The sequence below is a fragment of the Drosophila mauritiana genome, chromosome 3L, assembly GCF_004382145.1.
Source record: "Drosophila mauritiana strain mau12 chromosome 3L, ASM438214v1, whole genome shotgun sequence".
NCBI lineage: Eukaryota > Metazoa > Arthropoda > Insecta > Diptera > Drosophilidae > Drosophila > Drosophila mauritiana.
The window spans coordinates 15505148-15530320 of record NC_046669.1 but is presented as its reverse complement, the minus strand read 5'-3'; the positions used below and the strand labels follow the sequence as shown (position 1 = coordinate 15530320).

At 40.0% G+C, this 25173-nt stretch overlaps 1 protein-coding gene across 2 annotated transcripts; it reads left to right on the top strand.

The window, feature by feature from the left end:
- Window positions 1–317: 317 nt before the first annotated feature.
- LOC117140417 (serine/threonine-protein kinase BRSK2) lies at window positions 318–25001 on the top strand. 2 transcript variants are annotated; one of them, XM_033303290.1, is made up of 16 exons: window positions 318–910; window positions 13596–14090; window positions 14627–14721; window positions 16123–16349; window positions 16416–16566; window positions 18363–18578; window positions 19047–19246; window positions 19307–19531; window positions 19598–20085; window positions 20371–20529; window positions 20595–20761; window positions 20824–20928; window positions 20988–21063; window positions 21125–21297; window positions 21357–21487; window positions 21900–25001. In XM_033303290.1, exons 2-16 carry the CDS (start codon window positions 14003–14005, stop codon window positions 21982–21984), a joined length of 2586 nt encoding a protein of 861 aa, XP_033159181.1. In that variant the 5' UTR covers window positions 318–910; window positions 13596–14002; the 3' UTR covers window positions 21985–25001. The 2 variants fall into 2 exon arrangements, with proteins under 2 accessions (XP_033159181.1, XP_033159182.1); XM_033303291.1 differs by having other exon boundaries at window positions 319–910; window positions 19598–20037.
- The last annotated feature ends 172 nt before the right edge of the window (window positions 25002–25173 follow it).

The window sequence follows — 25173 nt, the reverse complement described above, 5'->3', positions numbered from 1 at the left end:
TTATTACCCTTTCCACTTTCGTAGAGCTTCTCGACTGGATACAAATTTAGTAGCATGCATTGCAAATTTCAAAAGATTTTGAAATTCAAATTGGACTCCGACTGGAATTGGCCCACTGTGCCTTGCGCATGTTGTCTCTTCCACAGGGTAAACGCTACGTGCCGGAGTCACCCTGTGGTCGCGAAACTACCACCACGGCGGCAGCAACAACAACAATACGGCTTATAGTGCTTTCTCTCAGAGAGCGCTCTCTTCCTTTTGGCACGGCACGCTTTTACAGTTATACAGCAGAGCGCGGCTTTTCACAAGCCTCGCTCCATAAAATCATTCAGTTTGTAGACAACGTTTGCCGTGGCCAAAAAAGAACGGACAAGCACTACTTTAGTTGGAGCACAATTTCCAACTGTAAACGGCAGCGCGATTATAGGCAACAAAAAAAAATAAGGAGAAAATAAGTACGCCTGTGTGTGTGCGATAGTGCGTACGTCACAGAAGGCGCTCGTGTGTGTGTGTGCTGTGGGAAAAATCAGTAAAATGTTTATGCAAATCATGCGACGAATGTGCGCCAATTGCGTTAAATCGTAAAGTGCATTAAGTGAAACAAAATTATATAATTAAGGAGCGGCCCAACGAAATAAACGAAAAGTGGTTTTTTATCAAATACAAAGGAAAAGTAGAAGTTGCAGCTCCTCTTCCTTTTCTTCGCGAGTGAGTGTGTTTGTGTCTGCGTAGGTGTAGGCGATTGTGGCCGTGTGTTGGTGTCTCGTGGCCAGCTGTCAGTGTGTGTGTGAGCGGCAGCGAGTGTCTGTATGTGTGCACTCTGGGTGCAACAACGTGAACGCTTCATCCCGGAAGTGATTTGTATAAGGCCGAAAGCCTCTGAAATTTTACACCCGAGCGGAAATAGTTGGTACGTAGAGCCCATACATTATCCATAGCAGGTTTCCATTCTTGCCATATTGCTACCGATTTGTTTGAGGGGATTGTTGGGCACCAAACCAGGTCTAAAGGATATCATTTTCGTTCTAAACTTTTATATTTTATAATAAAATACAAATTCCAGATTTCAGTTGAACCTTTCCAAAAACTTGTTATATTTTACATTTATTGGTAAAAAATTAAGTATTCAAAGGATTCTGTGTCCCAGACAACGTGAGGTGCTAAGTTTGTGCTTGCAAATCCATCCGTCTAATGCAATTATAAAATTTTAATGCGTTTTTGAGCATTGGTTATAAAGAGTGGCTAAATGTTTAAGCGCCACATTTTTTTTAGAGTGTTCTGTAGTCGGATTCACGTAGTTTCTATACTTGGCATACAGAGACCACATATTTTCCAACGATGTTATGCATTTTTCACATTTTTTCCGTTTCTTACTGTTTTGTTTTTATGGATTTTTTGTTTCTATCGATTTTCAACCAAAAACAACTCGGAAACAACATCGAACCATCCATCCGTGCGTCCCCACACACAAACACCCATACACCCACAATTATTTCAGGGGGAAACCACAAGCAACCGCAACTACGTATGGCTACACACACATAGAGAAAAAGGGTTTAAAGAAAAAAATCAAGTTTTCATATTTTAGGATTTTTTCAATTAAACATAATTTAATTTTAGTTTAATATAAGAATACGCGATGACTAAAGAACAAGTGGGTAAATATTTAACCTTATAATTTTAGGATGCACTCTGCCTGAGATGCTATCTCTTTTTTTCAGTGTCCTTGTACGCAGGAGTCTTCAACTCACTCATTTAACAGTATTTATAGACAGTTTTTTTGTTTCTGCACGAAAACGAAGTTGAATTGCAGAATTTAATATGGCGGGCGGATGTGGCTTTTGAGTTTTACGAGTGCTGCTCACCTGCGCGCTTCGAGAAAGGTGGCAGAGGAGCCGGGCCTCAATGGCCACTTGAGGTGTTTGCCCTGACAGTAAGGGCATTAATCAAGGGGCAAGTACTGGGGGTGGGGCGATATGGGGGCGGTTCGAAAAATGAAGGAGACACTTGTGGGCCTGAAGAAGTTGGCCCTGCAAATGGCTAAACGTCTTCGTTATCAAATTGTCTTCGCTCAAAATATTGATATACAAACGAGGCGGCGGATTGCCGAGTTAAGATGATGATAAATACTCGAAATTGATTGATGTCATGCTTTTGTGTACCTACGACCAAGTATCCCCGATAAATTGCAATCATATTTCTGCGGCAATGACGTCACCGCAGACCTATCCAGAAATACTAAGGAACGTGAGTTCATAAACATTTCCATTTTCAACCCCAAGCCATGATCCCCTGTCTTGTTGTCTGTTTTTGTCAGCTTAGTTTCTTTTGGGAGCATTATAGTTTCGTATTTATAGCCAAGTTCAACCCTCAAAATGTTGTTGTCCACATTGCACTGTCCTAATGAACTACTCTACTCTCGGGCGTACAAAAAAAAAAAATAATAATAATAAATCCATGCAACAATGAAAAGTCGATAAATGGCAGAACATTGTTTTTAGGGAGTAAGGCTAAAAGGAATGGGATCTACTTTTTATTGAATTAGAATAAGTTTCACGAAAAACGAGTAGAACACAATATATGTATGTTGTAAGGTACCAAATATTGTTTCGCTTGGAAAAGCATTTATTCGAAGTAAATTATTGTTGGTAATTTCGCAACTGTCAGACCAAAGTAAATGTCAAATCTTCTGTAATGCAACATTTGTGCTACATTTCATGTAACTTGCTTATGACATATTCTTTGGAACTTTGCGCTCACAACTTGCTAACTTTTCACCAGGCATTTGAGTCAAACTTTTTATCAATCAAACGCACGACCAGGAAAATCCTTCATACATCTTACGGACAAGTTGGCTTATCGATAGAAATGCCAAATGTTAAGCTCCAGTGGCTTTCGTATAATTTCAGCCTTTCCTATCTGGGCTGCCATCTCTTTTTCTAACTCAATTTCTATCTCCATTTTTATTACAATTTCTTTCCTTTATTTTTTATATTTCTATTTTTGTTTCCTTTTCCATTTCTTTTTCAAACCCAATGACATGTCCCAGGGGTTCTTGCAACTTAAGCTAGAAAAGCACTTTGGCTTTCATCCTTTTCGCAGCCAACAATTAAGGTGTCCTTCGTCTTGGGCAATAAGAGAAACTGTCGCGTCAGATCAAAAATGCAGCATCTTAAAATATGAGCACCATTTTGGCTTCCGGTGGATTTCTGTCCTCGGTTGTTGTTCCCCCGCCGCTGTTGTTGGTGTTGTTCAATATTTACAACCTGATGGCGGCGATGAGGAGAACATCGCAGAACTGAATAAAACATGCGACAATCGGCAGGCGACAATGTCCTGGCTGGAAGCATCCTGCGATGCTGCCGTTGCAGACACGTAGACGCCTTAAAGACCCGGGGGATTACCACTGTAGACAAAGTCGGGAGTCCTCTAACTGTGGGCGCTCGTTTCTGCAGCCCGAAAATCCCCAACAAAGGCCAGGTAACCAGGATGTAAACTATGCAGCGGCATTGCCTCATCCAATTAGTTTAATAAACGTAAACAAAAATGTTAACAGTTCCTATTTGCAATTAAAAAGCTATAAGCGGCAACCAAGAAACGAGGGGTTGTTGGGTGCAAAATGGGGCCGCGGGGAGGGTGCACTGCAAGAAATGAGTTTATGTACTTGCTTTGATTAAGGAAGAAATTAAGAAATTCACGTTGTTGGCAAAAAATTGAAGTAATAGCATACTGTTTGTTTGAATGTACAAGAATCTATGGTTTGAATATAGTATTTGCTAATTACAAAAGACAAATTGTGTGAATAGATATAAAATAAATCGTATTCGATAATCCAAATATTTTCTTTAGAATTGTGCCACAACTTAACCTCCATTTCTCTCAACTCATAAAAGTTTTTCCCAGTGCACAGCTGTCTTACAGTGGGGCACATGGCGAACAGAATGTCAAAAGCAACCCTGCCGAGAGCACAACAACCACCCAGTGGGGCGTGTAAGCCGCAGAAAGGGCGGCAGAGCAGAGAAAGAGTGGCGAAGCTCTCTCCGCTCTCTCCGGATTAACCCTTGCGCGTGCGCTGGACTTGCCAGCGGACAAACACAAATGTCCATTGGCAATCCTTGGTGAACAGCTACCCGCATGGCTTTGTCAACAGTTCCGTTGCTGGAGGAAGCCCTCTCTCGAAGACCCAAGCCCCCGCAGCCCCAAACCAGCGATAACCCTCTCCGGAATCCTGGCAACGTTTTTAAGAATGAACCACATTCCCGTACGTCACTGCCTTTGATTAAAGCATATGCAAACGTTTTTTTCCCCGTTTCTTCCACATTTTTCCCTTCATCTTTTGAGCCTGGAACATGTGCCGCATGTCCCTACGTCCTCCCAGCTTAAATCCGTGGAGGATTTACATTGCATATGGCAAAATCGAATTGGCTATTCAGCTTGCGCCAGCTTGCAATTTTTGCTCGACTTGTTTTAAAGTTGAAATTTGTTTATGCGACCGACCGCATAAATTTCTGTTTGTCTGTTTGTTTTTCTAGTTGTTGTCATAGGTTTAGCCAGTATCCGCTGAAAGGGTTTTCCGATGCAGGAACCGAAACATTTGTTTAGGCAAATATTATGGGTCCTGGGAACGCTTTATTGCCTGCACGAGCGGAGCCAGAATGAGCGGTGGAGCTGAGCTAAAGCCATCCCCATCCAATGGCCACGAAATCGATTTTTTTTCGTCAGGACTAACCGAAGGGAATTCTATCTGGCATTGGTGTGAAATTGGTTATCTGCGAGCTGCGAAATAGTTTACCGCATCAAGGGCAAGTCTAGTGTGCTAGCCTCAGCAAAAGATAATTACATTTACTTTTATATCTTATCGGATATATTACATTTTAGGCGTTTATTTGGTAAGCAACTTAGAAAGTGTTATTTGACTCTTTCTGCAGTAATTCGAAGGTTACAAGAGGGAATAGTTTAAAAACTCGAAAGAGTGAAAGATTTGATCTCATTATTTAATTTGAATATCTTCTTAAAATATGCAATATCTTTGGAAGATAATGATTCAAAGCTATCCTTCTTGGAAACTTCCCCATCATTCAACTGCTAAACTTCAAAGGGTTATTCCCAGCGAAATTAAGAGTGGGCAATTTAGGGGCTCACTTACCTGCAAGACGTGGTGCCCAACTGGCCTTGGATGAGCCCCCAGCCACCTGCCTTGACCTGCTTGTGCGGTCCCGCTCGGATGTCATCAATTATACAGAACTGGGCTTACATCAGAGACTCCATCAGTCGGCTCGGGTTCGAGCCATCTGCTTAGCCCTAATGCGATGGCTCAGGCTGCCAAAAAAGTGCAAAGGGAAGGAAAGAGAGAAATACACGTTACACAAATGTGACACAAAATCCAACACCGGAATGCAAAATCCTTGACAGCAAAAGGAGCCGAATATCCGTTTATTTGTACTTTAAACCTTAAGCCTGCCATTAAAGGCCTGTTCGTGCCTCATTGTAGTTTTGAGGTTTTTTGTAGCCCCTTTTTTTCCGACCAAAAAGTATGCAACACGAGAATTGTATTTCACAGTTTGCACTCTTTGCCTCGAGGAATGTCGAGTCATAAATTTCATTTGCATATTTCAGTTGTCTGTCAGGGGATTTCCATTTGTGCAAAAATTGCAGTTATAATTGGCAAAATAATTTCACCCACCGCAGCGACAAGTGCAATTTTCTCAGTTTTATGCAACAATGTTTTTATCTGCCCACGGGCACTTGGCCCTAACATCATTAAATTCTAATTGAAAAGTTTTGTAGACTGTCGCCAATTAGGCCGCATCTGAAGTGCAATTCCGGCCGCCAGATGGGCCAGTTGGAAGCCGTCAATCCCGCCAAGAAATTGCATTAAACACACCCAACCGAAGTGACGGCGAATTAAAACGTCAAAGTGGCGAAAGGCGTAAACACGTTCGTCCTGCGCGGTGAAAAAGGAAAAAAAATTGTGCCAAGGCAACAAAATAACGAGAGGCTGGGAATCGCAAATTGGCCAGGCCAGCATCCTTGGCCAAAAGGGGCGGCTGCAGGGCGTGGCGCCGGCATCACGCATGCATAACTGAGTAAATGAGAATTGAATTAAGTGCGGTGGCAAAACCACAAAATATACGCGTTTCTCGTTCTTTTTTTTTTAGAAAAGCAGCGCAATCACTCAAAAAAAGTTTTAGTTTAGAAGTTGCTTCAAAAACTGCACTAGCTGCCAAATTAACTTTTTTAGATATCAAGGGAATCTTATCTTTTTATTAAATTTTATTTAAATAAAATTTTATTCAGTACTATATGAATTTAAAACTTAGTAATGTAAAATTATAAATTTTTAAATAAATTCCGAATATATCTGTGAGCTAATTTGTTTGTTGATGTTTGTTGATTGAAAACCAACAGATTTATTTGCCAACTAATATGGGCAATATCCGAATATTACGGATACTCTGACCTATTTTCTTCGAGTGTCCTTACAGCTCCTGCTCCTCCTGCTTCTCGCACTCCTTAATTGAATTCTAAGCGGGCTGGGAGCGGAGCAGTGGAGCATTGGAGCATTGGAGCAGCTGGAGGTGATGGCTGGCGAGAGCCCGTGGCTTTGGCAAACAAATGCGGGCTTTGCCAAGTCCGTGCTCATGTCCTGAGATCTTGTTTCCCGGATTGTGGATTCAGGAGTCCGGATTGTTTGCCCCACGGGCAAGGTGATGGGGGATATCCGAGGTATCCGTGATGGGGTGACTGCCTGACGCGAAAAATTGAAAAATGCCCTGCTTGTTTTTCGCCCTGTTCTTTCAGATTGTTTTTGTTTGGTTTACGTTTTGTTGCTCTTTTTTCCTGTTGTGGATTATTTGTACAACTAAACTTGATTTCCATATTTTGTAAGAAAAACACTTTGTGGGGGAGTTTCCTTTAAATGTGATCGGAATAAGGGAGGAAGACACATGGACGTTGCTTCTGTGGGTCTTCAATCAATATAAAATGAATTGTTTTATGTGAACCACTGATGAGTCATCATCTTTTGGTAATTCGAGAATAATCAGTGATTCTTTTTTGTATATTTATTCTATTTCAATGGATAATTTAGGGCTTTAAAACTGCAGAGAATTTGAACCAAAAATATGGGATATCCTTGGACTTAAACTCCGTTTAACCACTTCATCCTTATCCATAGCAATCTTCCTTGATTGAATTGAACAATCTACTATGCAGCGTTTTTGGACTTCGTTTTTAATTGAGTTTTTTCATAGTCTCTGCCATTTCCAGCTATTCCATTCACTATTCTCTTTTATACCGATGCCAATTTTCAGTTTTCCCCAATTTTTCGCGTTTGCATTTTATTTGGCTGGCTTTGCATTCTTTTTTTTTCCAAGAAATAATTGAATTTTTTTCGCCGCTCGGTGGATTGAAAACGGTGAGGCTGGAGTTCAGTGCGGATGTTAGCCATCTAATTGCGACCTTAATCATTTCATCTTTTTAGTTTCCGGCCAGGTTAGTCAGTGGTGTGTGTGTGTGTGTGTGGTAATCGAAATCGTCCTGCCAAAAGGCAGGGCAAATAAACTGGCAAATTTCGAGGACGAGAGGTGGACACTCCGTAGTAGGCAAATACAAACCTGATTCGATGCTGGTTTCGCAAAAAGATGAGCAAAACTGGCAACGAACAGCGTTCACTTAGAGAAAATGACAATTACAAGATATAGATTGTTAAAATCTACTTCTTAATTCTTAATATCAACTAAAAGATGTACCTTTTTAAGCTAGATTTATTCTGTGATTTAGTTAGTCGGATATTAAGAGTATTTTTTTCTTTTTTGAGGCTCCCCTTTTTATTTCTCTGTGCCTGTTTGCTGTTTGTTCCTGTTGCTGTGAACAGGAACAGCTGCTGTGGATGCCTTTGGCTTTTTGGCCCTATCGAATCGAGTTAATTTGTGCCGGTCCAGGTCCTGGAGCCTCAACTAGGAGCCGCCTTCTCCTCCGGCAGCTGTGTTAGTTTTTGGTTGCTTTTAATCGAATTTTTGCTGTTGAGCTAACTGCGGGTTTTTGAACAGTTGACTGGGGCCAGGTTAAAGGTTTTTTTTCATCTGGCTTGCTGCTTTTGCATTTTGCGTGTTGAGTTAAGCGGTTTATTACCCCCGATTTGCAAGTAAGCTGCTTAACATCACCCCCACCATGCTGGTCATTATTTAATAATGAAAAGAGAGGCGGTTTCATTACTCATTTTCATTCCACTGATAATCGAGCTTTAAGTTGGCGTATTCGGCTTGAAAAGGCCTTTGTCTTTTGGTTTATTGGCTCTGTTTTTGTTTTCTACGTGCAAGCAGTTGATTTTCCCGGAAACTTGTTTGTTTTCCAAGAAGAAAAGTATTTACCAACTTGTGGCGGCTATTCTAACAATGTGACAAATTCATTGAATATTCTGATTGATTTTCTCTATAAATGATTAATTGACAAACTTAAGCTAGTTTGTTTAGGTCTTGAAAGACATCTAATGGAATGGAAGGAGCTCCATTGTCGTTGAAACATGTTGACATTCTTTTACCTTAGAATTTTTGGTAGTTGGATTGATTGCATTGTTTCACTTTAAGCAATAAGTCAATAAAAATAAATACACCTAAATTATAATTTAAGATTTAAAAGTGATAATAAAATCTTTCATTTTCTTTATACATCTGAAATGCAGAACGAATACGTTCATTGCTTCTGATTTTATTTTATAATTAAATTCTTTGAATGTCGAATTGACATTTAGACAGTCAGATTAGCAAAAAAGTGTTTTTAGCATTCATTTCCCAGATATTTAATTTAGCATTACCCTTTTTTGGTTGCATGCTTTTATGCAATTCAATTATTTAAGGAATTCAATCGAGAAATTATCGGAAAACAAAATATATTTTGCTGCTGCTGACACAGCAGAAGCGATCCGACATGAAATGTGGAAATCAATGTTAAATGGCAGTGTCAAATGACAACACAGCCGTCGGTTGAAGCACCCGAGGGGCGGAAGTTAGTTAAATATTGATTTTAATTTTCCACATAATTGCAATTAGTTGATGAATGTGGAGCCAGCTGTTGCAGTCATGTTTCCCCATATCCTGCGCCGCCATCACCTCTGCTCCTGACGGTGTCTGATTCTGATTAAACATGGTGTCGGGGCAACATCACAAACAGGAACGGATGCAATAACAGGCATTCAACGAGAAATCGTGTTGAGGAGCCATCACCACGAAGGCTCTAAGTGGCACAGTGGGCAAAGGGTTATAGATTTAGTCACTCACATAAAAACGAAGTGAAGTATGGAAGGATATCTTTACAAACGGCATGGAATTCATTATGATCATCGTTCATCATTAATCATCATCATAAATTTGAGGACAGTAAATATTCTTATATAATCTGCAATTAATGCAGATTAGTATATTTAATAATTCAAGTTGACGAGATTATGTATAATGTTGCTATAGATTTTCCCATTTTTTCAAACCCTTCTTCACTGTGCACAAGTTCTCGTTATGCTCTTGGCAGCAACGCCCTTTTGCTGTTCCTCATTTGGTTTCTGCTGCTGTTTCAGAATTTTCTCAATTCGCCTTCTCACCAAACTCTTGTCAGAAGGGGGTGCCCCATGATGAAAAGCCACTTACGCACAATTTTCACAACTCAAAAGCATTTTATTGATTGCACTTTAAAAACGCCGGGTTGAGGGCGAAACCAAAACACTCATACGCCACGTTGGCTGCCTGGCATACTGCTCCAGTGAATTTTTCAGACCCTCTCTGAAATGTGCGTGTGAGCTGGGTGCGTTTATTGACTGTCGTTTTTGAAATTGAGTTTTTCTGGCTCTTAGATGGCACCACCACCACCCCTGCCAGCCGAAATAAAGTTGGTTAAACTTTGGGGTCTTGCCATGGCTCGGCTGCAAAAGGCAATTTAGCCCTCGAGCTCTCAGCCAGATGTATGCAAATGTGGATGGGGCTCGCCAGAGAAATCAAAGTCATTTCTGCTTGCTTTTTTGTATTCCATCTTGCTGCTGGTTAGATAACACATTTGCCTACGGAAAACTCCTTATTTTCCGGTGCTCGTGCCCCCTCGGGGTTAATTGTGCGAGATGGCTAATGAACATGGAAAATGGGCAGCATCTGACAGCTGCGTTTTGAGGCTCAGCTTGTTAATTGTTTTTGAAACCGTTGAGTGAACATTAATAAGATGTAAATTCGGGGAAAACTAGAAAAGTCTGGTGTTGGGGGATTTACAATTGGTAATTGGGGCTTGTATTTTGGCCTATGAAATGTGAGTAGAAAAGTTTAATTGGTTGCAGAAATTACTTTGATTGTTAATTCATATGTTAATGAGTAGCCCTAATGATAATAGATTTCTAAAACAAAAACTTTATTCTGTACGATTGTTTAGTTAGTTTTAAAATTCTGTAAAAAGGTTAGGTATATTAAAGTATTTAGATTAAACACACAATCCCATATATTTGGCTATTTATGTGGCATAAATGCCGAATATCTTTAATTATGACTAGCTTTCAAAGTATTTTGCTAATTTCGCTCGAGCATCGATCGATTGCAACACACATTGTCTCACTTTCCTTATGTTTGCCATTAAGTAATTTATGCGAAATCAAGCCATCACCAGCTTCGATATATCTCAGCACTATTCACTGCCTTTATATGGCTGTGCATTGTTTGCAAATCGCTTAATTATGGTTGATGGCATTTTATTGGGGCATGGAGCCATAAAAGTTGGTCAGATCCCCTGTTCCTTTTGGGCCTACATCAATAATGCTCGGCTCCATTTTCATCTTCCTGCCTCAATAACCGGCTTTTGCTCTTCCCCTTCCCCTTCCCCTTACCGTTCCGCTTTCTTTTTTGCCTTGTGAATTTCTCCTAGTTGCCACGACCTAAAAGCATAAATTTCCCGTGGCTAGGCCAAAATCAACGCCAAATGCTCTAAACGTTTTGCTTATGATTTTTATTGCACGCACACAACCGCAAACTTATTCAGATCCATACAGACATACATATATATATATATATATATATATATATATATATAAATAAAATGGTATGTTTATATATAAAACCCTGTGTAGACATTTTGCCGCAGCCCCAAGTGCGAAAGCTTCAGAAAAACTGAAAAAGGCGACCCAGGACGATGACTTGTTTGTTGGCAGTTGGCAGCCACGCCCCTTTTATACTTGGTGCGCCTATATGGGCAAGCACTTGGTTTATTTCATTAGGTTTCCTTTGATGGGACGCTTTTCATCATAACCGTGAAATGTAAAAATCATAGCATACTTTTCGGAGAAGCATAAGGAATTTAAAATCCACGTCATGCTATCAAGCCACAAGAATTATTGATTCAAAATCACTTATATTTCCTACGCTTCGATGATAGGAAAATGATTTTATTTTACCAAATAAAACTGCCTTGGAAAATAGCTACCTACATCACGCGGAATGGAAATTCCTGCCGAGCGATAAAATCGCCAAAGTACATGCAAATGAAAACTTTAAGTTATGCGAAGTATCCACCATTCGTGGCTTCAATTTGGCTTTATCTTGACGCTTTTTTTTTCTGTTGGCACTTGCCAAACAATGTCAGTTCTCAACTTTTAGCGCATTTTTCAAATTAGGTTAGCGGAACAGCAGGGTGAGGGGCGCAGGGTGGGAAGGATGTTAGGATGGCGGGGTGTGCGTGTGTAAGGGGATATGCTGGTGCTGGTGCTAGTGCCAGTGAAAGTTTCCCATTGTTTCGGGCGGAAGGGAAAGGGCTTGGCGGTAGGCTTGTTAGCATCCTTCCTTCCTGCGCTTCCTGCGTAAAAGCCACCATCTGCTGCCCGTTTAACCTTAATGTTAGGGGCAAACCAGAACCGCACCCTTCACACCCATGAACTCCTCTTCAGGTTCAGTGAAAAAAAAGACAGTTTAGTTTCTGAAAACGAAGATTATGAAATAAAAAATGTCTTAAACGTGTCAAAGTGCTATATATGTAGATCCTAAAAATCAAGGTTATGGATTATTGTTTAAGAATAATATTTATAAAATAGTAACTCTAAAAAATCTACAAATTCTACGTTTTGAATAGCAAATTCGAAGAATCCTGTATGAGTTAGTGTAACTATTTCGAATTGGTTGTAATTCGCATTCCAACGTAATGTCGATGATATCAAAGCAAAAGTAGATCATCTTACATCTAGCAAATCTTATGTATATTCCTCTCTGTGTATCCACATTTGCGCACTGTTCCATTTTGATGTGCACTTATTTTTCAATTTGAGCGCGTAAGCATCCATCGTCCTGTCAGTTTGGCGTCTCATTCAAACCCGTCCCAGGACTTGGCACTTCAACGTCATCTCGTAGAATTATCAGCGACTGCGTCAGCATCTGAATATAATGCTTACCTGCCCCGCCCCCTCACCACCCTACGTCCAGTGCTTTAGAGCGAATCCCTTGGCTTTCTATCTTTGGCTGGCCTTTGTTCTTGGCCATCTTGCAGGCAGTCGGCGTTGGCCAAGTTTTATGCTCGCTTTTTATGCCAACACGCCCCGTTGAGCAATTGTTGTTGCTTCTATGGGTGTTTTTAGTGCTCTTCTAATGAAATTTTTAAACGATTTCGTTTCACTTCACGGCCAGCAGCAGATTGAAAAGTGAGAATTGCCGAAGAAGTTGCTAGGAAAATTCCCAGAAATTATTTCTACCTCTTTGTCAGCCCTTCTTGACCCTTAAAAATGGCTACAAAGTTGCCCTTAATGAGTTCGCACTAAAGGGTTAATTTGGTGGAACTCGTAAATCAACATTGTATTTTATTAATTGAGTTTGGTAACAACATGCAATTGAGCTATTTTGGGTAATATAATTTAATATCAGTATGTAATTTTATTAAATTGCATTTGCATTTCAATAATCATAGAGATAATTATCTATAATATTTTAATAGTTTTATTTATTCTAGCATGAAAAATGACAGAAAATCGCAATATTATATAGATACTGATTATATTTTGAGCTGCTTAATAGATTAATATCAGTTAAACAATCCATTAGGTTTGAACAATCTAAAATTCCTTCTGTTTCGGCTTTCTCATAATTACCAAAGTAATAATCCCTTTACCACACGTACATTTACTAGAAACAGAATGTGCACCTTTAATTAAACTTAATGGCCAAGTAATTGAAAACGAAACACTTCAAAGAGTTGAGATTATTACGAAATTTAAATGAACCACCAACAGACACTAAAATATATGTGCTTCTCACCTGATTATGTGTGCGTGTGTGTGTTTGTGATGCTTTTCCTGTTCGCAGGAAGCTGTCGAGGTCATAAATTCGCTCCTGAAATGGCCAAGAGGAGAAGCAAACACACAAGCACAGCTGGAGGGTTTTAATTAGAACACCTGACTAACTAAAATACACACAACGTCACGAACGTAGTTATACGGCAACATAGTTAGTTTCCATTTATTTCAATTAAAAATTCAGTTTGGCCAAGGGGGAACATAAATATTCATTGGTAATCACATTGACCTTAGTCCTTCTCTCTGTCTCGCTCTCTCTCACCGTCTCACCATCTCTTTCCCTCTTCCATTGCAGGCAGTATTTTGTGATGAAGTCATGTGGAAGTAGCAGTACAATTATAGGCAAAAGTTAATTAAACGCTGCATCATTTGCAAACTGCAAAAAGGAATTCTTAACAATCGCAATAAAACTTTTGTCGAACAAAAGTAATTAAAGGACCTCACACACCCATACCAATACCCATACTCACTTGCAGCTATGCGACAACAAAGTTGGTAGGCGTGGCAAGGGGGCAAGGCGGCGAGGAGGCGAGTGGGGCCAGGTGGAGCACAGGAGTACATGGCCAGGAGTCAGCTGACGCTGCCAGCCGCAAACAGCTAACAGCTAACACCCAGGAGCCCCAAGCAGCGGGCGCCAAGGACGCAGGGCGCAGGACGAAAGGACGCAGGACGCAGGACGAAGTCGAAGCGACGGCCAGCAAAATGCAGAAGGAGAACAATGTCACGGCGGAGAATTGCCAATTTGTGGGGCCCTATCGCCTGGAGAAAACCCTCGGCAAGGGTCAAACGGGTAAGTGCAGGAAAACTCTTTCCTTTTACGAGTAACTAAGTGGGTGGTGGTGGTATCATTGCATTTGCCAGGCGAAGTGGCTATTCACTCGAGACTTATTTACTGTAATTGCACTTGAGTCTGCTATAACTATGTATTTGTTACCCTAAAGCAACTTATTCGAAATTCATCATATCTGATATAATAATAATAATTCAATGAAATCAAATTGGCTCTAATTTCTGAAATTTAACAGCGCGCGGTAATAAAACTGTTCAAAAATCATTAAAGGCATTTAATTATATTAAATTGATGCAATGCAACCGATAGATAATATAACAATTCTATTAGTTAAATATTTATCAAATCTCTTTAGCGCAGTAAAACAATAATTGCCATTAAATTGTAGTTTAGTCACTCATAAAGTTCACGTAATTAGCCATACTAATGGATTTACCCCCTTCCACTCAGAAACCACTTAGGAATATCTGCAATTCTCGAAAAAGTAATTGCAATTACGATTTCAAACTTATTCTTATATTCTTATTCTTTCGCAGGTCTCGTCAAGTTGGGCGTGCATTGTGTGATTGGCAAGAAGGTTGCGATTAAAATAATCAATCGCGAGAAACTCAGCGAATCGGTGCTAATGAAGGTGAGTACTTTTGCGGGGTCGAAGGTCACGACTCGATGAAAACTTCCCACTGTTTATGATTTTGTTTTTCGTTTTCTTTTCCTTTTTTTTTTTTGTTTTTTGTATTTTTTCTTGTTTGTCTTCTTTTGGCGTACGGGTCATAAAAAACTGTGACAATAAAATTTGTTTTGTGGTTCGTTGTTTTATTGCCCTGCTCCATGGAATTGTTACGTGTTTTTTTTTTTTTTTGGGCTGTATGAAGGGATGTAGCGTTGCAGTCAAACTTACAGCCATTTGAACTTTTGGTCTTATATGACATGATAGGGAAAAGGGGAAATGCTTTCGGGGATTTAACAGACTGGCGGCTTCAGTGTGCCAAAGTCAGGGAAAGTCAAAAGTATGCTGTTCCTCTTTAGTGGGACTTTAATCTTTTGTACCTTAAGTTTTTAATCAAGAGAGCTTCTCCTACATAAATATCAATTATCATACAAAAACACACCAAATTATCTGTGGTAAATATTCATTTATTCCTTAATCGATTTTCTGCCATACTCCAGAACGCACCACGTCCATTGTAATGCGTGTCAAACACTCTAAATAGATTTCATTCATTCCCAGAGACTCGCCGCCATTCATTCGCTTCCAATAAAAGTCAGAGTAAAGCTCAACTATTTATCTTTTCTCTGCTGTCATAATAGAACCACCACCCACAACTATATCTACTATGCCATATCTACCGAAAATGTGGTGCACTTTTTTGTAGGACACTGAAAGGACATGGGACAAATTAGTGCGTGCGACAACAAAGTAAAACAAAATTGACTGCCCTCCACTTTTGGGGGTGGAGTTTTCGGTTTGGGGGGTTGAGAAAAGCTCAGACATGTAGCACAATCGAAATGCAAGGTGAGGTCGAGGGTGCAAATGAGGATAAAGAACCGCCGATGATTGCGTGTGGTGTCCATGGTGTAGGGCCAGCTGGTCGGGACACGCAATGAGAAATCGGACGCCATTCGGAGGACAACAATGGGCTATTATGGTCGGCCAAGCACCAGGCACTTTGAATGCATTCTAAGGATAAGTGCACTTTTCAAAAATACTTGAAGAAATAAAGCACGACTTAAAGAGGGATATGAAGAGTTATGAGTTTTTAATAGATTATAATAAGATTAAAATACGATTAATAAGATTGAAATTGATTTTTTTAATAATATATACTATTACATTATTATTGCTTATTATTATTATAATTATTAAGTAAAATCCATTTTTAAATATTGCTTTTTTATTATTATTGATTTGATTGGTTTATTTTTTCTGCGAGTGTGGGTGTGGGGATTTACGAGGAACCTGGCAACATTGTCGATAAGTCGATTAAAATCGCTTGTGTGCTCCACTCTCCTCTGCTCTCCTCTCCACGCAAAGGTTGAACGTGAAATCGCCATAATGAAACTAATCGATCATCCACACGTCCTTGGCCTGAGCGATGTGTACGAGAACAAGAAGTATTTGTATTTGATATTGGAGCATGTATCCGGCGGAGAGCTCTTCGATTACCTGGTGAAGAAGGGTCGACTGACGCCGAAGGAGGCGCGCAAGTTCTTCAGGCAAATCATCTCCGCCCTGGATTTCTGCCACTCGCATTCGATTTGGTATGTCCCTGTTGAAAGCTCCCCTCCCAGAACTTCAATCAATATTGGATTTATTCTGCATTTCAGCCATCGCGACTTGAAGCCGGAGAATCTGCTGCTGGACGAGAAGAATAACATTAAGATAGCGGACTTTGGAATGGCTTCCCTGCAGCCGGCTGGCAGCATGTTGGAGACCTCCTGCGGCAGCCCACACTACGCGTGTCCAGAGGTCATACGGGTAAGTCTCGCAGTGAAAAATGGCCAAAAGATTGCCCAACCAGGCAGCCACTAGCATCTCCCAATCCCCAATCCGCACGAGTGCGGCAAACGCATAAACGTCAATCAAGGCGAACTTTTTAGCACATTTTCAGATGCAGCAGCGGTGGCTTCAACTGTGCAGAAAGTTGGAGGAGGCGGCTCCTGGAGTCGCTTTCCTATGCAAATTTCGTCAGCTCCCTTCTATGCAAATGCACGTCATGTGCGCATATGATTTCCCATCTCGGGATGCACTGCGTTCTCTACACCCAGCAAAAAGTTGCGAGTCGCCCCTTAAAGCGTTCGATTTTCCGTCAAGGATAAACGAGGTCTTTCTGGTTTCCCCAAAAGAAACATTTTATTGCTAGTTAAACGTCAGTTATTTTACTTTTCAGCATCCTTCAATTTGGGGAATCACTTTCATTTATTGCTACACAACGTTTAAAATTGAAACCAAGCTGGCAATTTACTTTGCTCCTAAAGTAACTTCTGAATTGTTTCTTAGGTATTTATTAAGAATTTTTCGTCCTTAGAAACCTTCTGCAGCCTTAAGAAAGAATAGATAGTAATTTCACAATTTTCTTAGTGTACCCTGCATCATATCCTTCGAGCGGAGCTACTGCAGCTTCTGGCGAATCTTTATAGCTTCTGCACCCGTAATAAATTCATAAGGGGAATTTTAAAATATCTCCTCGTTCGGTCTTATCATATACTCTGGCTGGGTTATAAATCTGGCTTGCTACGTGATGTTTAGCTTATCTGCACACATACGAGTATATTCTTTTATAAATATTCAACAGTCAAAGCACTGAGGGGATTGGGTGAAGTTCCTTTCCAACGTCTAATTGATGACTGCTAACCAAATCTGCACTGGCAGGCAAAAACCTTGACAATTTGTAGGGGAAAATTGCGTGGAAAGCCCATGTACTCAATCACATAAGTGGTCGTTTATCAATCTTTGGAAGGTGGCAGGGGTTGTGGCTGGAACAAGCAGAGCTGCAAAGCCAAAACTTGGTTTGGGTAATCGAGCGTACACCAGAGTTATAATCTTACAAATTGGAGTTTCGAGACTAGCTGTAATTGGAAAGTGTTTATGAGTTATGGGTGGGTTTGGAGTCATGAGAGCGATTCATTCCTCATCGGAATAAAAGACTACTTCTTCAAAATAAAGTTAGAATTTTAATAGACTTTTAAAAGATTGTACGGTAAAAGGCTGACTAACTTGTACTCAGTGGGGCACAAATAAATCCGATAAAATATTTTTAAAATCATTAAAAAATAACACTCCTTCGTGCGGCAAGTCTTAAATATATCGCATTAAGGGGTAACTACGTGGCCAGCTATTTACAATCGTGCTACACAATTACACATTGTAGTGGGCAACAAACTACGAGTCATTGTCCCATTTACCTGCAAAGTCAATAACCGTCCCCTAGGAAAACCACGATTCGTCGGAGTGGGGCAAACTTGGCATTTGATGGACACGTCAATGGACGTCAACGAGTTGAACGGACCACCCCCTCTGTCCGTCATTAAATAGAAAACTTTTTAAATTAGTAAGCATTCGGTTGGGGATTATGGCAATCCCATACGAATGCGGTTCGATGAAAAAAAAAGGATAACGATTTGGGGCCACGCACAAAGGCCAATCGAATTTCAAAATAATCAAGCTGAAAGCAAACATAAACCGAATATCCAAACAAACAAACAAATGCTCGTCTTGGAAATGTCTCAATTTCTGATTTCGCATTTCCCCCCACACTATTATCATTTTTCCAGGGCGAGAAGTACGATGGCCGCAAGGCGGATGTCTGGTCCTGTGGGGTCATCCTCTACGCCCTCCTGGTGGGTGCGTTGCCCTTCGACGACGACAACTTGCGCCAGCTGCTGGAGAAAGTCAAGCGGGGCGTCTTTCACATACCGCACTTTGTGCCGCCGGACTGCCAGAGTCTGCTGCGCGGCATGATTGAGGTCAATCCGGACCGGCGGCTCACGGTGAGTCATCCCCGACACATTCACACCCGAAATGCAGTCAGTGGTGATCTGATCCGACAATGTCAATTCCCAAAACTTGGTGTCTTGCTAAGAGCACTTAAAAAAATAATAAATATTTGCTTATGATTATTATATTTTATGATTGAAGCTATTTGCTTTAACCTTTTCTAACTATTTTAATTTTATATCAGAAATTGAAAAAATAATATTGAAAACGGTTTCAACTTTGTAAATTAATAATTTTCACTTTAAAATCAATTTAATGTACTACATACATTTTTAAAGCTAATTGAAGTACACTAGCCTGTTGCGTGTTTATTTTTTCGAGTGTGGGTGGTGAGTCATTTTGAAAGCCACCCCACCAAGCGTTGGTTGGTTTTTGGGTCACCACGTTGCCAGCTATTTTACCCACCCCTTTTGCACTTCCTTCCCTCAACTCGTTCTTGCTTCATTTCCGACCGCGTCCAGCTGGCTGAAATCAACCGCCATCCGTGGGTCACAGCTGGCGGCAAGGGGGAGCTGGAGCTGGAGCTGCCGATGATGGAGGTGGTGCAGACACACGTTATTCCCACAGCCACCGCGGTGGATCCGGATGTGTTGAACGCGATTTGCTCGCTGGGCTGTTTCAAGGAGAAGGAGAAACTCATCCAGGAGCTGCTCAGTTCAAGGTGGATTTGAATGAATACTTTATTGCGAATTTCATCTAACTTTAATGTTTTACATAACAGTCACAATACGGAGAAGGTTATATATTTCCTGTTGCTCGAGCGCAAACGAAGACGACCTGCGCTGGAGGATGATGATGAGATTGCGCAAAAGTCCCGCAGCGAACTGGACGCAGTGGATCCGCCGCGTAAGCGGCTGGACACCTGTCGCATCAATGGCACCAATGCACCCAGCTATGGGCAGATTTCGGAAGGTTCACCGCTCACGCCAAGACGACAGGCCTTTAAGTGAGCAACTTAAATCAAATTGAATTCCTCAAATAGCGGACTAACTTATTTATTCTTTTCTTTCAGTTTCCGGTCGTACAGCAGCACCCGGAACCACCAACGCCGATCGCCGACAACAGTTTCCTCGTCGGTGCGGAGCTCCTCATATCACAGTCCCACGCGCTGCAACTCTCCGATGAGTTCGGCACAGCAGCAGGCGAATGCCATATCCCGACCATCTTCTCCGGCGGCGGGCACCCGGCACTCCACGTACGGTGATCGAGATCGTTCCGGACACCACTCCTCCGTAAGCCGGACACCGTCGCACAGTTCGCAGAAGAGCATCGAGGGTGATGTGGTGGTGGTGCGGGAGCCGCGAATCGAGCGGAGGGATTCACTGCGTCAGGAGCGCGGCGGAGGATCGCCGAGGGATCGAGGCGAGTGCGGCATACCGCCGGGTAGTCCGGGCGGCAACTCGAGCGGATCCACTTCCGCCTCGCCGTCGGTGCACCACCGTGCCAACTCAGGTCCGACCATTGCCATTAGTATGTTCCACGATCCAGATTCGAATAGTGGTGTGTGCATGCCCCGTAGATCCCTTGAAAAATAGCAAACCAATACAGAAACAAGATCAGATTTAAGCAAGAATATAAATGATCTTGTTTCATGTACTTTCTATACCGATCTGTGACGGCTATTTTAGTATTTTCAAGAACCAAATGAGCTTAATTCATATATTTATCAAAAACATGTGCTTGAACATAGCTAATTAATCATAAAACACATCGGTTAGATAACTAATATCATGATTTCTGTATAAAAGGATGTTCTGAAATAATCTTTACAATTCTCACTTACAGTTGTAAATCCCAACGGCTCGCCCATGATGAACAACAGCAGTCCGGGAATGCCCGGATCTCCTTGCAATACACCTGGTGGTCAGTTGTGGAAGACGCGACTGACAAACATCAAAAACAGTTTCTTGGGCAGTCCGCGGTTCCATCGCAGAAAAATGCAGGGTAGGTGTTGTAACCAAATTAAAATGAAAAATTACAATAACTTTTGCTTTAATAACTTTTCACAGTTTCTGCCGATGAGGTGCACTTGACGCCCGAATCTTCGCCAGAGCTTACAAAGCGCTCCTGGTTTGGAAATCTCATAACAACCGAGAAGGATGAAACCTTTACTATTTTGGTCAAGGGCAAGCCCATTGCCACGGTTAAGGCGCATTTGATACACGCATTTTTATCCGTAAGTAGCTATATCTTTTGGGACTCGTTATCATTTTAACTTCGAATATTTCTTTCCTATAGATGGCCGAACTATCGCATAGTGTGGTGTCGCCCACTTCGTTTCGGGTGGAGTACAAGCGGAATGGCAATGGACCTGTCATGTTCCAGCGCCACGTTAAGTTCCAGGTAAGTTTAAAAACCATCAGCAGGAATTCAATGATCTAATGGTATAAGACTAATTTCAGGTTGACATCAGTGCTATTTGCAAACAAGGTGACATAGCGGATATGCTGTTTGCTTTGACATTTACGCTGCTATCAGGTAATCAATACGTTGTTACTAATCAATGTATACAGTCTTATTGAATTGCTTGCTTATACAGGTAACATTCGACGTTTTCGGCGCATTTGTGAGCACATCCAATCCCAGGTGTGTTCCAAGCGATTCCCGGGTCCCAGTAGTCCGCCAACGGTGACCAGCGTGACCCAGGCCGTCTCGGAGAGCTCCTCCTGCGGATCGGTGTCCAGCGAGAGACTATCGTACAAGCGACAGGTGGTGAGTTCCCTTCTATACAGCAATTCCCAAGATCGTGAAACTAACTGAGTTGTATTTAGATTGAAAACGATATGGAGAACGATTCCATATTCTCGTACAAGTCGGGCAATGGACGTCGGGCCTCGACCACAAACAACAATAATGCCAATCCAGTTGACATTCCCGGAAGTCCCATTGCAGTGCGATCCAAGTAAGCAGCTCGCACTTTAAGAGCAAACTATAATATTGTATAGTTCCGAAAATATTTTTTATGGATTTAGGTGATTTGACTAAGGATAAATATGTGAAATAGTATAAGTATAGAGAAAAATAGTAGTATATATAGATATAGTATATATTTATATATATAGTAGTATATATAAAAGTGCAGTATATAATAGTATTCTAGTACATTTTTCTTTATCAATCAAATATAATATAAATATAAACTAACTTAAAATTTGAAAATAGTGGATATGCTAAAAGAACTTTCTCCTAAAAGCACACATTTTTCAGGCTTAAAGGAAATATATATTTTTGGAGCTACATAAATTATTTTACATTATTATTAATTAATTATTAATATATAAAAAATATATTAATTGTTTCCATTTATTTTTCAGCTCTGAGACCGCTGAGCACGAACGCAACCGCGAGCTGCAGAGTGAGCGTCAGGCGACAACGATGTCCGGTAGTGCAATCGCATGAGAATTATTTCTCTGATTTAGTTACATTTTTCTCCAGGACATTTGTTTCGATATGGCACTAGTGAGCGAGAAACGCGAACAGATATTGTAAACCAACTAGCGAACGAATCAGCCACTCAAACAGTATTTATTCTAGAGTACCATCAGCCAGAGATCTTCAAACTAAGTAAACAAACACACACGAAAATCCGAATAATATACCAAAGCAATAATAGTGGAATTAATATGAACTAGCATACATATGTAAAACGAATCTGAATCTGAACTTTTGAAAGCCGAACGAATGAACAGAACTTTGCTAGCTGCTCTAGCTTTTATCGAACTTGATTTTCTATTAATTGTTAAATTTTTTATTGACTTTTTGTATGTGTTCTTTTGAGGGACATTGTTGCCGCCGCGCCTAAAAAGCTTGCAAATAAAAACACCGTGTAAAAATATACAAAAAAATCAAGTTAGCACTAGCCTAAGTCGAACCAGTTATTCTAGTCATTTTCTTTACCTAGACTAGGCCTCGTATTTAGCTACGCAAATGAGGAATGCTACTCAAGAAAATTCGCCGACGATTTGTATAGAGTGTATAAAGAAGGATATTACGCAAATGCACTGATCTTTAAATACTAACTAAAGTAAAAGAAATAAAACAAAAAACAAAAAAACTTTTGCATTACCTTAGCGTTGCTGTTTTTTCTAACAAACCAAATCGATATAACTATTTTGCTAGCCATTAAAACAAAAACCGACGAAGCAGGAAGTAAAAAGCAAACTATTTTTCCTAATAACAAAATACTAAACAAAACGCGTCAACTTTCGAACTTCAGACATGCATATATGACGATCAAAAGAGTGTTGTGCGGTAGATAAACTCAACAGATATTGACAGGAAAGAAGGAAAACCAAAATATATAATGTATATAAGACACCGAATTACTAAAACGGCACAGCACATGCCCTAATAAAACATATACAGCACATTACAGTAACGACATTAAATACCAGAAACAATATATTTTGCATGGGCATGAAATAAAGCTTTCTTAACCGATACTTGTATAAATCGATTGGGACGAAATATATATCTATGTATAGAATGGATCGGGGATTGTACAAATTGCTGGGTTGCATCAGAGACAAATGAAAACCTAGGAGAGAAATTCAATTGGAGGTGGTATATTTTTTATTGAAAAACAAGTAGAGCAAAAAAGCTGTCCAAGAATGCACAAATCGCATGCTGTCGACGACCTACTATAGTCTTTCTCTCAGTGTAAGACGTGTTTCGCATGGCAAACCCACAAACAATCACATTGAATCCTTCCCTACCTTACTTTTGAGTGGTTTTCATAGTTTATAGATTCTTTTGTAGCACCCAAGCCAATCAGAGTTCTTTTTATAACGCATACGATGATTTGAAACTAAAAGACTTAAGAAATCGACATAAAGCTAATGAAATCCAAACAAAAAACCGTCCATTTATCCACTTAAAGCTAACAACAATTTAGAAGCACCTCAGCAATTTGTGGAATCTACTGGATAAGAATGTAAGGGAAAAACTGAATATTGTATGTAACGTGTAAAAGGATATAGATCTATACTGAAACTGTGTATGACAGCAATATCAAAATAGTCAGATGGGGAGTATGAAGCGATACTAAAACGTGATTAGAACAAATATTTAACGACAAAATACGACAAGTTAATAAATGCTTAATGATAAACCGAGTTAAGGTCGCGTAAAACATAATAAATATTAAACATACCTATTTAAGAGTATTGAATCAGTACTTGAGAAAAAAAACACACACGAGAACGAACTCAAACAAGAATCATGCAATAATATTGAAATGAAATTACTTTCTAGCATTAACTACGATACATCATTTATCGCTCATCATATGGAAAATACTCAAGAAGAAACGCATTTAAGCTGAACATACATTCAAAATTAAGCTCACCGACTTGAAGAGATGGCATTCATATATTTATACATGCATATATCATATACACCTCGATCATATTCTGTATTTACTTTCATATACAAGAACAAAGTCCTACCAGCATACCCAACATATACGAAGTATACATCTATATGCCTCACCTGCATTCGTACATCCATATATATGTATTTACATACAAGCGCATTTAATACAAGTTACATTTCATCACCACAATTGTACCATAAGAAATGTAAAGATCATATTTTTCACTCGATACTAAAACGTAATAACACTACACGTAAGCATTACTAAACGCTCTGCAAACTAAACTCCAATCGCGGCTACGAGGAAAAGTATAACGATAATTGCTTTATAAGGACTCCAATCCAAACACCTAATACTCAATGCTGCATTATGCCACGCCTACCTTTTTACCTTAACTGACGCCTATACTAGATGATCAACCAATCTTTCGCGCTCTTCTCAAAAACATAATCACCACCAAACCCAACTAACTCATTTTAACTGCTTCGCACTGTGCAATGAGCAGCGAATATTTGCGCCGAGATAATTTTATATGCAACGTATACATATTTCTATCTATAGTATATATATACACCCCGATATATATATACATATACACGCATTATACACCAAAGCAAGCGCTTTACTTCAGATGCAAATGCAGTGCAATGGAGAATGTTTATTACTCATTACAAAATAAACGATTCGCATACTTATTAAAATACATTTAGAGGGTAATGTTGTGTATTGTACTACGCTTTTTACGTTGTTGTTTTCGTTTTCCCCTGCGTTTCAACATAATATTGTAATATTGTAATTAGTTCTGCAAGTGATTACGGCTAAGTTAAATACTGCATTGTGCGCTTTGTTTTGTATCTTCGGATATAAGTTGAATGATTGTATTTTGTAATTTAATTTTAAGCTTAAGGAATCGCGTCTGAGGTGGATGAATCGCAGCCAGGCCGAGATCGAACCATACAAGAGATAAATATTAGAACCAACAAGTGTAAGGGAAACAACAAAACCAAACAAACAAAAAAAAAAAAAACCAAACAAAATGGCATCTGTTATTAGGTTAAAAGAATTATTGATATTGTTTGCAAGAAAATGTGTGAAATATATATAAATACAAATAAAATACCACTTAGCATAAAAACAAACCGTGAACAGACAAGCAAACAACAACAGATTGTAATTGCAATTTAAAAATAAAATTAATATTTCAAATAATAACT